At 37.6% G+C, this 16621-nt stretch overlaps 1 protein-coding gene across 1 annotated transcript in view; it reads right to left on the reverse strand.

The window, feature by feature from the left end:
* LOC140158205 (probable ATP-dependent RNA helicase DDX41) overlaps positions 1-16621 on the reverse strand; it is a 61241-nt gene that overhangs the window by 43243 nt on the left and 1377 nt on the right. The window contains exons 2-8 of the mRNA XM_072181333.1: positions 13369-13458; positions 12390-12555; positions 11886-12021; positions 9051-9168; positions 8383-8474; positions 6288-6441; positions 4412-4548 (exon numbers count right to left, since the gene is read on the reverse strand). Coding sequence (XP_072037434.1) covers positions 4412-4548; positions 6288-6441; positions 8383-8474; positions 9051-9168; positions 11886-12021; positions 12390-12555; positions 13369-13458 — 893 coding nt within the window. The remainder of the gene's footprint in view (positions 1-4411; positions 4549-6287; positions 6442-8382; positions 8475-9050; positions 9169-11885; positions 12022-12389; positions 12556-13368; positions 13459-16621) is intronic.

Genomic DNA, 16621 nt, shown 5'->3' on the forward strand with positions numbered 1-16621 from the left:
GACATAAGTATCTACACACAGACAGATTGAAACACTTCTTATTCAGCATGTCCATGAGTCGGCCTGGTGTAGCTACTATCATATGAACCCCTCTGTAATACAAGCACATCAGTATTCAAGATATAAGTATCTACACACTGACAGATTGAAACACTTCTTATTCAACATGTCCATCAGTCGGCCTGGTGTAGCTACTATCATATGAACCCCTCTGTAATACAAGCACATCAGTATTCAAGATATAAATATCTACACACAGACAGATTGAAACACTTCTTATTCAGCATGTCCATGAGTCGGCCTGGTGTAGCTACTATCATATGAACCCCTCTGTAATACAAGCACATCAGTATTCAAGACATAAGTATCTACACACAGACAGATTGAAACACTTCTTATTCAGCATGTCCATCAGTCGACCTGGTGTAGCTACTATCATATGAACCCCTCTGTAATACAAGCACATCAGTATTCAAGACATAAGTATCTACACACGGACAGATTGAAACACTTCTTATTCAGCATGTCCATCAGTCGGCCTGGTGTAGCTACTATCATATGAACCCCTCTGTAATACAAGCACATCAGTATTCAAGACATGAATATCTACACACGGACAGATTGAAACACTTCTTATTCAGCATATCCATCAGTCGGCCTGGTGTAGCTACTATCATATGAACCCCTCTGTAATACAAGCACATCAGTATTCAAGACATAAATATCTACACACGGACAGATTGAAACACTTCTTATTCAGCATATCCATCAGTCGGCCTGGTGTAGCTACTATCATATGAACCCCTCTGTAATACAAGCACATCAGTATTCAAGACATAAGTATCTACACACAGACAGATTGAAACACTTCTTATTCAGCATGTCCATGAGTCGGCCTGGTGTAGCTACTATCATATGAACCCCTCTGTAATACAAGCACATCAGTATTCAAGACATAAGTATCTACACACAGACAGATTGAAACACTTCTTATTCAGCATGTCCATCAGTCGGCCTGGTGTAGCTACTATCATATGAACCCCTCTGTAATACAAGCACATCAGTATTCAAGACATAAGTATCTACACACTGACAGATTGAAACACTTCTTATTCAGCATGTCCATCAGTCGACCTGGTGTAGCTACTATCATATGAACCCCTCTGTAATACAAGCACATCAGTATTCAAGACATAAGTATCTACACACGGACAGATTGAAACACTTCTTATTCAACATGTCCATGAGTCGACCTGGTGTAGCTACTATCATATGAACCCCTCTGTAATACAAGCACATCAGTATTCAAGACATAAGTATCTACACACAGACATATTGAAACACTTCTTATTCAGCATGTCCATCAGTCGGCCTGGTGTAGCTACTATCATATGAACCCCTCTGTAATACAAGCACATCAGTATTCAAGACATAAATATCTACACACAGACAGATTGAAACACTTCTTATTCAGCATGTCCATCAGTCGGCCTGGTGTAGCTACTATCATATGAACCCCTCTGTAATACAAGCACATCAGTATTCAAGACATAAGTATCTACACACGGACAGATTGAAACACTTCTTATTCAGCATGTCCATCAGTCGGCCTGGTATAGCTACTATCATATGAACCCCTCTGTAATACAAGCACATCAGTATTCAAGACATAAATATCTACACACGGACAGATTGAAACACTTCTTATTCAGCATGTCCATCAGCCGACCTGGTGTAGCTACTATCATATGAACCCCTCTGTAATACAAGCACATCAGTATTCAAGACATAAGTATCTACACACGGACAGATTGAAACACTTCTTATTCAGCATGTCCATCAGTCGGCCTGGTATAGCTACTATCATATGAACCCCTCTGTAATACAAGCACATCAGTATTCAAGACATAAGTATCTACACACGGACATATTGAAACACTTCTTATTCAGCATGTCCATCAGTCGGCCTGGTGTAGCTACTATCATATGAACCCCTCTGTAATACAAGCACATCAGTATTCAAGACATAAATATCTACACACGGACAGATTGAAACACTTCTTATTCAGCATGTCCATCAGTCGACCTGGTGTAGCTACTATCATATGAACCCCTCTGTAATACAAGCACATCAGTATTCAAGACATAAGTATCTACACACGGACAGATTGAAACACTTCTTATTCAGCATGTCCATGAGTCGGCCTGGTATAGCTACTATCATATGAACCCCTCTGTAATACAAGCACATCAGTATTCAAGACATAAGTATCTACACACAGACAGATTGAAACACTTCTTATTCAGCATGTCCATGAGTCGGCCTGGTGTAGCTACTATCATATGAACCCCTCTGTAATACAAGCACATCAGTATTCAAGACATAAGTATCTACACACTGACAGGTTGAAACACTTCTTATTCAACATGTCCATCAGTCGACCTGGTGTAGCTACTATCATATGAACCCCTCTGTAATACAAGCACATCAGTATTCAAGACATAAGTATCTACACACAGACAGATTGAAACACTTCTTATTCAGCATGTCCATGAGTCGGCCTGGTGTAGCTACTATCATATGAACCCCTCTGTAATACAAGCACATCAGTATTCAAGACATAAGTATCTACACACGGACATATTGAAACACTTCTTATTCAGCATGTCCATCAGTCGGCCTGGTGTAGCTACTATCATATGAACCCCTCTGTAATACAAGCACATCAGTATTCAAGACATAAGTATCTACACACGGACAGATTGAAACACTTCTTATTCAGCATGTCCATCAGTCGACCTGGTGTAGCTACGATCATATGAACCCCTCTGTAATACAAGCACATCAGTATTCAAGACATAAGTATCTACACACGGACAGATTGAAACACTTCTTATTCAGCATGTCCATCAGTCGGCCTGGTATAGCTACTATCATATGAACCCCTCTGTAATACAAGCACATCAGTATTCAAGACATAAATATCTACACACAGACATATTGAAACACTTCTTATTCAGCATGTCCATCAGTCGGCCTGGTGTAGCTACTATCATATGAACCCCTCTGTAATACAAGCACATCAGTATTCAAGACATAAGTATCTACACACAGACAGATTGAAACACTTCTTATTCAGCATGTCCATCAGTCGGCCTGGTGTAGCTACTATCATATGAACCCTCTGTAATACAAGCACATCAGTATTCAAGACATAAGTATCTACACACAGACAGATTGAAACACTTCTTATTCAGCATGTCCATCAGACGGCCTGGTGTAGCTACTATCATATGAACCCTCTGTAATACAAGCACATCAGTATTCAAGACATAAGTATCTACACACGGACAGATTGAAACACTTCTTATTCAGCATGTCCATCAGACGGCCTGGTGTAGCTACTATCATATGAACCCCTCTGTAATACAAGCACATAAATGTAAAGAAGGCATAATTAAAAACAGTATTCTAAAGGTAATACAACCACGTCAGTGTAACTGTGTAAAGTATTCATAATTTAGGGATTCAATCATATTTCAACATTGTTCACCACCATTTAAAAACGATGCGTCTGCATCATCTGTGTGGTTTACTACTAATTCCTAAGAGGTGGTGACCAAAGGTGAAACATGACTGAATCCCTTTCAACATCGAAAACAAGCTAAAAATTGTCTAATTCATGTGATTATTTCATGACAAATGTCAGATCAATGATTCCTCTGTTGATATCAGCAATAGAACTACAGAATAAAACAGCAATGTTAAGCCGCTTCCTCCAAAATAAAACAAAAGTTCCAGGCATGACTAATTTTACATTCGTATGTGCGCTTCCATTAACTTGTGTTCACATATACACTAATACAAAAGTGTGGATTCATCACAGATATAACAATGGTTGGCTCCTGTACACAGGAGGTATATGAAGAGTTATTGAAAAGTAAGTTAGCAAAATGGTTCCTTTAAGTTGATGCAGGATGTAAAATGTTGACTTTGTTGACATGCTTTGTCTTTGGATAGCAGTTTCTATGTTTGGTATCTCTGCCCTGTGACTTTATAATTTACATCACACCTGTCTCACAAGATCAATAGCAGAACTGGACAATATACAGAATCATTGGGTGGTATGGTAAGAATGAATCTCATGTATGGAAGCATATTGACTATACTACAAAATTAAGGATGCTCTTATTATGAGTACTACAGTTTGTCCACTCTGAAGTACAAAGTGACAACGCGCACGTATACAGCATGTTAACAGTGCGTAGTGCTGCGTCCCTACTGCAGGTATGCGTGCCTTCAAAGTCGGCACAATGTGTGCGTCTGCGTCGGTACTTTGTACTTCAGAGTAGACTAACTGTATGCCAAGTGGTTGTAAGTATCAACTCAAGAGACTAAAGGAAAACTTACTTTCTTATTGTATCCATCTGGTCCTTGACAGAAATGCCACCGATGCAGAGCATACTTCTTAATGACGGCTGGTTATCTGCCTCAAAACATTTCATGAAGTGTTCAATGCCATCATGGGTCTGCCTAGCTAACTCACGCTAGAATCAAGCAAATAAGATTGAATGATTAAATGAGTGATTGATTCATTGATTGGCTGATTCATTGACCAAAGTGAAATAGCATACAATTAAATCAGACCATCCTCCATTAAATGTGAGCAACATTTTCTTTTCTGCTTGGAAATAGCTAGAGCTTCTTCAAAATAAAAGGGTATTCTTTACCAAGAACGCAGGACTGAACCATTACTCTTTATATGCGGATTCTTGATTTATTAACTTACATGACTTCATAGATAGTACATTTGTTATTTTTGTTTCTTCTCCAAAAAGGCTCAAACAAGAAATATTAATTTGGTCATACTTTTCTTCATGTATCTTACTTTTTAACAATTCTATCCATGTTAATTGTTTTTCAAGAAAATGCAAAATGTAAGTGAAACATCTCACGATACAAATTCAGTCAAAATTATCACCCCTATCATTTGCGTACAGGTTAAAAATAGTTTGATGAAGCCAAAGAGATTACTTTGATGGATGCACAGCAAAACAATCCTGAGGTACAAATAATATACAACCATGGCCGAGTCAAACTTTGGGTTTGATCATTCTAAGTTGCATTGAATTTGGATTTATTAGCTCATTTGCATTATTTTGTTTCATTACATTATACTGCCAGACATTAGAATGAGTCCAAAAAGATATTAGAAATGAAACCTGGCTAACTATATTACAAGTTTCCACTAAACGAACAGCCCAAAAGATTGATGATGTCCTAAAAACAAAACCAGCTTCACTTGGTGGGGAGGGGATACAAATGTTGGTTACATATGTAACTAGCGCGGTTCTCGAGGCAAAGCGTCGGCCGCATATCTTTCAACTTGACAAGTTTCATGCCCATACGACAGTTTGAAGTTATTTGACCTCAGATAACCCCTGGGTGACCCCGGATGACCCCAAAATGACCGTCCAAAAATTTGACTCTAAATGTTGATTGTACCCACCAAGTTTCATGCCCATACAACAGTTTTAAGTTATTTGACCTCAGATGACCTTGGATGACCCCAAAATGACCTTAAAAAATTTGGTTCTAAATTTGGTTCTAAATGTTTACAGTACCCACCAAGGTTCATGCCCATATGACAGTTTTTGCTAATTTGACCTCAGAAGACCCACTAACCACACCTACTGGAATTTGAAGACCGCCAATGACCATCCCTCCACCAAATTGCATCACTATACATCTTACCAGTTGGCCCATATGACGGTTTTTGTTAATTTGACCTCAGATGACCCCTAGATGACCTTTGGTGACCTTGACCCACTAACCACACCTACTGGAATTTGAAGACCGCCAATGACCATCCCTCCACCAAATTGCATCACTATACATCTTACCAGTTGGCCCATATGACGGTTTTTGCTAATTTGACCTCAGATGACCCCTAGATGACCTTTGGTGACCTTGACCCACTAACCAAACCTACTGGAATTTGAAGACCGCCAATGACCATCCCTCCACCAAATTGCATCACTTTACATCTTACCAGTTCCGAGAAATTGCACCCGCAAGCTCGGACGGACGGACGGACAGATGGACAGACGGACGGATGGATGGACGGACAACCAGGAAACATAATACCTCCGGTGCAGGCATAAAAAAACATTTAGTCTGAGAAGGTAACTTTCAACATTTCAGAATTAAGTTTCTGGCAGAATGGGAGGGGGTTATAAGACTTCATTTATCATTTGGGTTGTTCCCTAACATATGACTGTCTTACCGATGGACATATAATAAGACCATAAGGGCCTTCATTCTTGATGAATGGCATCTTCTTCTCTTGTTCTAAGCTGAACATAAGTAGCGGTAATGTGAACACCAAGGTCTTGCCTGAGCCTGTAAATGCAATGCCAATCATATCCCTACCAGATAACCTGAAATGCACACAACATTATAGAATAAGTGAGGTTTGAGCGTCGTTGCATAATGACAATATTGAAAACTATATTTTAGTTGTGTTGCCCTTACATGAACATTTTGGATAGCGTTATGTATTTTGTTTTTGTTGCCCTTTTCGCACACCAACTCAACCTACGTGTACAATGAGAGGTCAATATGTTGTGTACTGTTCAGGAACAACAAATCTGATTAAATATTTGATCAGATTTGACATTTTAGTCAAGCAATAATGATTTTTCCGCTAAATTTTGTAACTTCTTTATCAAAAAAAATAATAATAATAAACTGAGCTCAAAAAGAAACTTATAATTGTTTACAACTTGTGAATCACAAGGTCAAATCTTACAATAGTGTCAATCAAAATGAACCAAAATTACACACAGGATTACTTTAATACTCTACTCAAAAAAAACAAGTCAGTAACCAAGCAGTTGTCCAACTGACACAACAGCAAAATACACTGTCATGGGACAGCTTCCTGGACTTCCTCCACTTTCACAGCCCAACATTTGGCACCCAGCACATAAAATCTGTGAGAATGCACATAAGATCCTTGCACAGATGATAAAACGGTGCTGCTTTCTGCTTTTCATACACTTTTTTCATGAAACAGGGCTGGGCTGTGAATGTGGTCCAGGAAGCTGTTCCATGTCAGTGCATTTTGCTGTTGTGTCAGTTGGATAACTGCTTGGTTACTGACATGTGTTAAGAGTAGAGTATTGAAGTAAACCTGTGTGTAATTTTGGTTCAATTTGATGTACAGGATTTCAAGATATGACCTTGTGAAAAATGATAAGTTTCTTTTTGAGCTCAGTTTAGTAATAAAAAATTCCGACCCATGATTTTGCACAAATTGAGTTGGGATTGGGTAAGGGGCAACACAAGATTTTTATTTGCCTTAGTTAAAACCTTATGATACACATATACAAAACCAAAATGCTTTTACCATTACAGGATTGGTAAAGTTATTTGGTTCTGAGTAATCACAGTACACTGAAAACATCCTCAGTTGATATACTGTGCTGTACAAAACAAACAGAAATTTGAACTACATTGCATTTCAGTCTTTAAGTGCATTTCAGCAGTTTTGCAGTGTACTTTGATTATAATTTTGATGGATTTTAATAAGCTGAGGCATATGAAATAGTTGACAGGTATTTAAATTTCTTTATGAAACCATCAACATTATGTAATCAACAGCAACTTCCCCTACATTGGGAACATATACATTTTGGAGAGAGAATGATAGAAACATAACTATTCCACAACAATTTTGGGGTAATTGCTTTATAAACTTGCAGGCCTGTGGCAAATGTCCCGGTGTATTAAGTTGGAACATGTGGGTTTGACACAGACAATATTACAGGATTGATATGTAACACAATCTGTTCCATGTGTAGGGCCAAAGGAGACATTTTTGAAAATTGAGTTACTATAATTATTACCTTAAACAAACATTTTGCTACCATATACTGAAAACACCAAAGATCTAGCATACTTGGTTCTAAAGGTCTGAAGATTTGTGATATGTATTTTCTTATGTATTTTTATACTCTTTATTTTTGCCTTTATCTCAATTTCAAATTTGCCACCTTTGGCCCACATGGACCAGATTGTGTCACATATGTGGTGCAATCAAGCAAAAGTCGGGCATACTTAATTTTCAGTTTTCTATGTGATTGCATCAATCATTTGTAAAGCTACATTTTGCAGAAAACCTCATTGAAATTAAACATTTAGTTCCAAAGATATGAACCGTTGAAGTGTTTCCAAAACAATAGGTAACAAAAGAAATTATTTCCTTTGTTTGGCTATATGACTTCCGACTGATTTTGCTTGATTACATCACATATGACATTTTGTACACTTTTCAATCAGTTTGATGTTTTAGGTGTTAAGTATACTATTCAACTTACACAACAGGTATGCCTTGAATTTGAATAGGTGTTGGATGGGTAATGCCTTTCTTCTTTAAACCCAGTATGACTGACTTTGGAAACTTCATCTCCTGTTATATGGTAATGGAAGAAAGAAACACTCAGAAAAAACCCAATAATGTCAAACATTTTGTGCCAGTTTTGAAAACATTTACTGGCTGAAAAAAACCCACCAATCCTTACATAAGGTATGGTATTCAGCAGCATCACATTGACTAAAATACAGTGGGTACTACGTTTTACTTTATAATGCTGATTGCTTCTTAAATAAGCATATATTTCCATTTATTAATTATTTAAACTTTGAATTATCTCATTCATATCACACATTCATGACTGAGCACTAGCATGTGAAAAGGCCAAAGGAATAGGCCTCTATAGACTATTACCCTTTTAAAAACTTGCTTTGCTCTATAAATTTTTCTATGAAAATTTCATCATTTCAAAAATTTGCTTGTTTTTTCCCTTCCGTTTTCAGATTTAAAAAAATATTAGGGCCCCATTTCCGGTAATCCAGAAATTGATAACTGCTACCCTACAACAATCTGATTGCCATCATTGACAAGAAAAGATGATAGCCAACTTGAAATTATTGCACCACTAATTACTTCAAATGCAGCGATGCATGCAAGTTTACCTGTTCATACCTTAAAATGCTTAATAGGCGGTGGGATTCCATCTCCGTCAACCAGAATATGTAGCTTTTTGCGTACTCGTTCATGTCTCCCTTCACCCATGTTTAGTACAACTCTTGGAGCTCTCCACCTGAAATATACACATTTTAAATCAATTTAGTCTTCACAAATTATTATTTCCCTCCCTACCACCACTTAATGAATGTTCAAAGCTTTTTGTAGAACTGCCATTATAATACTGACCATGACAAATTATCTAAGGCAGTGCTTGAAAGCAGCATGACTTAAATGTTTTATATACATGTGCCAAAAATAGGTCATTCACAACCTATAGAGTGTATGCCTTAAACCAAGCGCAACATATAACAATTGAAATGGCAGTCATGTTGGAGGACAGTTGTAAGATAGCTTAAGATGACAGAGGGACAGGTCTCTGGATCGATCCCACAACCATTCATACCTATCCCCTGTTTTTATTATATTATCATGCGAATTGCCCTGTGGTACCTTATGGAGGACAGAATTTTATTTAAATGAGGATGACTCTGTCATGAGTGACGTTGTATTGCATACCCTCTATATCCAAAACAAAGTTCAGGTTAAATACAAAATGATGGCAAGAACAACACTTTGGTGATCAAATCAAACTTTAAAATTGTGTTTGTAAAATTTGATTCACCTCTCTAATCATGTCAACAGATTTCATTGAATACCATCATCTGAAACACTTTACTCCTGAAAACCGAGAAAGAGACTTCTCACACACGTTGAAAACAGCTTCCTGGAAAAGTGGATCAAATGATCATATCTGACCAAGTACACCCAAAAAATGGAGAAATACCATACACTGCTCAAAATATTTAAAGGATCAGAACATGACAATCCTGATTTGCATTCTTTCTTGTCTGTTCTCATGGTGCTGACCAAAGTGTTTTTCAGTGCCATGTGAATTCAGTTCTTGGTAGTACAAGTGTTCTGTTACCTGAGTGCTGAATTTAATAGTACTTTAATGCTATTTTTGCAAAATGCTAATAGTAGGGATGTAGGTAGCCTAAAGAAAAAATCCTGAAAATCTGGAAAAGGTGTGTGAATTTCGGGCTAAAAAGCCCCAAAACGGGCTAATAATAAATAAAAGTGCGGAAATTTGGACACCAAACAAATCCTGAATTCAGGATTAATCCTGAAAACTTAGATCCATGTAATAGACTGAATTTTTTAATTTTTTGAGTAGTAATTACTGATGTTTAAAACTTTTGAGCCAAATACAAAGTATACAAGTCTATGAGTCTGTGATCAAGTCTAAGGTCAAAATGTTCAAGACAATGAACAATCTGACCATTTTGGTTGTTGTTGTACATATTAAACAGTTTTTAACATTTATTTTCCTTGGTTATGTACACTACTTGAATCTTTTTAAGATCCATTCAAAGTTTCCCTGCTGGTCAGTTGGTACTGTTTTAGTTTGCTTTTTTGCTCATTTTGAGGTAGGAATACATTTTTTGTCCTTAGATCAAAAGTTTCAATCAAACTTTTGTTTTGTTTGACAAGCAAACTCAAACAATGATGATGGTACATGTAGTAAACCTAAGTTCCTAACCTACCCTGCAGTGAGTGCCTCTGTGTAGGTGATACCTTAACAATGATGGCAGTATTAGTAACCTACCCTGTAGTGAGTGCCTCTGTATAGGTGATACGTTAACAATGATGGTAGCAATCCCAACCTACCCTGTAGTGAGTGCCTCTGTGTAGGTGATACCTTAACAATGATGGTAGTATTAGTAACCTATCCTGTAGTGAGTGCCTCTGTGTAGATGATACCTTTACAATGATGGTAGTATTAGTAACCTATCCTGTAGTGAGTGCCTCTGTGTATGTGATACCTTAACAATGATGGTAGTATTAGTAACCTACCCTGTAGTGAGTGCCTCTGTGTAGGTGATACCTTAACAATGATGGCAGTATTAGTAACCTACCCTGTAGTGAGTGCCTCTGTGTAGGTGATACCTTTACAATGATGGCAGTATTAGTAACCTACCCTGTAGTGAGTGCCTCTGTGTAGGTGGTACCTTAACAATGATGGCAGTATTAGTAACCTACCCTGTAGTGAGTGCCTCTGTGTAGGTGATACCTTAACAATGATGGCAGTATTAGTAACCTACCCTGTAGTGAGTGCCTCTGTGTATAGGTGATACCTTAACATTGATGGCAGTATTAGTAACCTACCCTGTAGTGAGTGCCTCTGTGTATAGGTGATACCTTTACAATGATGGCAGTATTAGTAACCTACCCTGTATCGAGTGCCTCTGTGTATGTGATACCTTAACAATGATGGTAGTATTAGTAACCTATCCTGTAGTGAGTGCCTCTGTGTATAGGTGATACCTTAACATTGATGGTAGTATTAGTAACCTACCCTGTAGTGAGTGCCTCTGTGTATGTGATACCTTAACAATGATGGTAGTATTAGTAACCTATCCTGTAGTGAGTGCCTCTGTGTAGGTGGTACCTTAACATTGATGGTAGTATTAGTAACCTACCCTGTAGTGAGTGCCTCTGTGTATGTGATACCTTAACAATGATGGTAGTATTAGTAACCTATCCTGTAGTGAGTGCCTCTGTGTAGGTGGTACCTTAACATTGATGGCAGTATTAGTAACCTACCCTGTAGTGAGTGCCTCTGTGTATGTGATACCTTAACAATGATGGTAGTATTAGTAACCTATCCTGTAGTGAGTGCCTCTGTGTAGGTGATACCTTAACATTGATGGCAGTATTAGTAACCTACCCTGTAGTGAGTGCCTCTGTGTAGGTGGTACCTTAACAATGATGGTAGTATTAGTAACCTACCCTGTAGTGAGTGCCTCTGTGTAGGTGATACCTTTAGCCAATTCTTTCACTGTCATCAAAGCCTTCTGTTCTTGAATACTCTGTAAGATCTTCTCTTCTTCTTCCAGCTGCTTGTCAAGTTTATTCACTTTATTACCTGAAATTGTGACAGAAGCAATGTTTATATAGGAATTTCTAATAAACTGAAATAAAATATTTACTTTTCCACTGGTATTTCATTTGCCTGTCGTCTATCTTGTGTCTTGGCAAATGGCATGAAGAACAAACAAGGAGTGAAAATAAAAGTCATAATAAAAGTACAGAAGTTCTTTCATACTTCTTATGTCAGATTTTGTCTTAATCAGATGGCTTTCACATTTGCCGCTTCATTATGCTTGTTCCAAAATTGCAAAAATCTGAATTTAGACAAATGTAAGGGGGCCTGGTTCAAGAAATTGCTCATATACATGTAAGATTCCTTTATATCATCCTACACAAACAGCCAATTACTTCTTCAATACTTACTCTCAGCCATTTTCTTCAGTTCTGAATGCTGATCTAGCAGACTGACGTTAGACTTTGGTCCTACCTCTGGCTCCACTTGTTCACCATCTTCCTTACCACTGCCTTTTTGCTCCTCAATGAGCTCCTTCAGGGTTCGACGTTTCACCAGCTTCTGTGCCCTCTCAAGCTATTCCAAATAAACAAGAATCACATTATGAGTTACTTACCACATAGACTGGCCAATATTAAATAGATTATACAAAAAGCAGATCCCATGTGTACTCTTTGTCACTGACAAATATTTTACACATTGGATATTTTATATGTCATTCGAGGGGTCAAATTGCCCAAAGCCCCAATTTAATTTGAGCTCTGCCTTTCAAGTTATACCAAAAATCATTTAGCAGTGTACAATGTACATGTAGCCAAAAGCTGGAATCAATGATCAGTAAGCTCTTTTTTGTTACCCAAAAGGATAGAATAAATGTGCCGTCCAAAAAGGATTGTCAAGATGCAAGTCTTACAAAATGGCATTACCTGAGAGATGTAAAAGTTTCTAGAAATTGGCCTTAGTTGTGTCAGCTTGATGTAGACCGGGGATGATGGGAATAGCGCGAGCCAAACCCCTATTTGGGTTGAAAGTTATTATACTTAGTTCTCTGGGTTGATGGGATGAACAAATTTTAATCTTTCCCCAGTGTAGCCAGCACAAATAAACGTTGAAAAAACCAGTGCATCTGGCCGGATTCGAACCGGTGACCTTTGTAATAGTACTAGCACGATGCTCAAACCTATTTGGGTTGTTGTCAAGTTCTTAGAGGAAGATCATTTAAACCAAATAAACATAACTACCACACAGTACCATATTTTTGTGGCACAAAATGTTTGCAATTTAATTTTTTTTTTAAACCATCATATTTGCGAGCATGAAAATTTTAGGAATTCGTATAACTCGCAAAATTAGTGAAATTTTCATGCATGTGAATATTACTCTACTCACCTGTTCTTTTCTTCTCTCCTTGAGTGGGACATATGGTACATAGTTATCATCTGAATCGGACCCAGAGTCTTCATCACTGTAACGTTTGCGCTACACGGCACAAGAAAATAAATCATAAATAACATTATAAGAGCTAGTAAAAATAAGAATTTTACATGATCTAATCATTTATTACAGACCACTGGCACCAACTGGTTGTTAAAAAGGTACTAGGTACCTCCTGTGTCACACGTTGCTATGCAGATTGATTGGCGAATGAGGTGCTGATGCTGACTTCATATTTACGCCATAAACTGTGCTAAATCTGGCACAGCAGTAGGTTTTTGCAAATGGGTCTACAATATGTACAATGTAGCCTGGCTAATTAAAGTCAGTTCACAGTTTCCCGTTCCGACTCTGGTCCTGGAAAATTGCTGATAAAATAATTCACTATTTCCAAATATTTCATTATAAATATTTTGTCAAGTTTCAGAGAAACAATTTATTTTAGTTATATTCATCATCAAAAAAACCCACATTTTAAGCATCATTATGGATGTATAGGGGGTATAATGCACTCAACTGACATCATGACATCATTTGTCACATGTTTGACCTCGCAATAAAACCTCATTTGAACACATCTTTGTCAATCAGTGTTGCCAATGCCCTATAACTAAGCAGTGAAAGCACAAAGGTGCTGTGAAACCAATGGCCAATTGGTTTAAATTCTTGTGGCAGAGGGAGGACAACCAATCGAATCATCGACTCCAATATATATTAAATATTTTATTCTAGAAACTCACACGACTGTCAAATTTATTGTGTTTGTGGACTAATAATGTGATAGGATGATCTTTGCACACAAATCTACATGGAATATACTTGTAATGGTCTAAAATGTATCAATGAAGATGTATCCATTTATTGTCAAATGTCAATTTATCATTCCAGAAAAAGGTACATCAAAATGAAATTTGACAAAATCTTTTATTTAAAAAAAAAATCAATTGGTATAAAAATGGAAACAAATGAACTATTGCCCAAGAAATAGTTCAGTTTTAAATCAATTTTTAAAAAGGGGGGTATCTAGCTATTAACTCAATGACAGCACTTTTTACCAATCAGATGACAGGAATGATGTATACACTTTCCTATTGGAAAATTTGGGACCCCCCCCCCCCCTTGAAAATGATAGCCCTTATTATGTGTAAAAAATATTGGACATGTTCAGTGTTCGATTTACCACCTGCACATACTTGATTCTGTGCAGGTAACTTTTCAAATGTACCTGCACAAGTGCATGTAGAATTTTAGTCATAAATTACACAGTTGGAATCAGAAACATACAATGTTCCTCTAAATCAAAGAAGTAATATAAATATCCCTTACGAAATGACACCAATTTTTACCTTTTATCTGTAAATTTAAAAAAAACCTTTTAAAAGGGTTAAGCAGCGCCAAGGATTTATCATTTAAATAGGGGCCTATTGGTCCAATAATCATAATCATATACCAAAATCGCTGAAAAAGGTATGGTACCCTAAAACCGTGGCATATCCCCGTGATACCTCCAACCAGGAGCCCCCCACGTATCATGTATGATCATGAGAATAATTGAATATTTCCGATAACATTGCTTTTCCTTGTGTTTGTAACACTTTTTAATCAAAGTTTTTTACTCCCGTCCTATATCAAAGTATAATCATGACATGACATGAACTGGCGGCACGATAAAATAACATTTTCAACATAGTTCATGAGCCCCGTCATGAGCACCCCTATACATCAATCATCCGAAGATTGAAGAATGCTTTGCCAATTGATATCCAAGGCATTTGTTTCCTATGTCTAATTGACAACATTTTATGCAGAACAAGTTTATTTGGTGCTCAATCGCTAACATGCATTACCACATTATTGTCGATTCCAATTTGTTTATTCCACTGAATACTGTGTGAACTACATCTAGGCCTATACTCACACGCAAAATACGGGAGTTGTGAGAGATAAGACTGTTTATATCAACTGACCATGCTGACGATGAACATAAAAATGATGACGTATGTTCAGCTGTTGCTCAGTCACTGGGTATGCTTGACTCGCAATGCATTATGGGGGTTTCACTCTCATGTAATCTCTTTCTCAGTCAGTTACTGACATATATGTAAAACAAACCCATGACAAATGACTGTTAAAAAGACCAATCTTCTTCAATCTTCAATCTTCAAAGGTGCTATCCCTATGCAGCAACAGCTATACTGGGACTTGGTGCAGAAGTGAAGTCACAGGCAAGGGTGCAGAAACAAGGGTGAAGATAAGGTGAAGACTGTAACAAAATGACGAAACCAAAACTGGTGATGAACTGAGGGTGCACTAAGCTATGTTTAATCTCTTTCTCAGTCATGTACTGCCATACAAAACAAACTCATTATAAATACAGAATATGCATGCGCTTAACCTACAATTTTCGATCTCATTTGAGCTCGATTATCGTATGTTTTTTGAATGGTGTATCAACAAAAGATAAGGCATATCACCTATCGTATGCAAGTCATTTCGGTGAAATTAAATAGGGAAGCATCGCCTGCAGTAGTTCCAGTAACTGTAACTCAGTAATCTTTATTTTTACATTATGACATTATCTGATTACTGAGTTACAGATCGGTATATTGTCTTGTCTTGTCTTGTCTTTAGTACTGCCCAACACCCACTTCAACAGCGGGTCAACCGGGCAGGATTGCGATGCGCATGCAAATCTTTCTTGAATCTTGACACTGGTATGGTTACTGGTTACTGTAGTAGATGGTGCTGAACGGCTGCTTTGAATGATTTCTTGTCTTGGATTGTTGATATAGATTGTGGCAGGGTGTTCCAGTCAATTAGGGTTCGTGGAACAAACGAGTATTTGTAGCAGTTCTTGTTGCAGGATATGGGGATGTAGTTGTTTGTGGTTGATGTATTCCGAGAGTTCCTTTTGACCGGGCGCAGGAGTGTTCGTGCACTGGAATGGCGAGGTGACCCATGACTGCTTGCTGGAAAATTGTCAGACGATCCGTCTTTCTTCTTATTTGAAGAGGCTCCCAATTCAGCTTCCACAAATAAGAAACATCACAGTATGTGGGCTCATTTTGGGCTCTAAGGATGTTGCTGAGGAACTCTCTCAAGGACAGTTTGGGCATGCACTTTTAAAGATCAAAAAGTATTAAATGGGAACCAAGGGGTCAATTTTCATTTAATAATCAATAATAGCCTAATTAGTAAGTATTTTAAA

Source organism: Amphiura filiformis, chromosome 1 (genome assembly GCF_039555335.1).
Source record: "Amphiura filiformis chromosome 1, Afil_fr2py, whole genome shotgun sequence".
Taxonomy (NCBI): Eukaryota; Metazoa; Echinodermata; class Ophiuroidea; order Amphilepidida; family Amphiuridae; genus Amphiura; species Amphiura filiformis.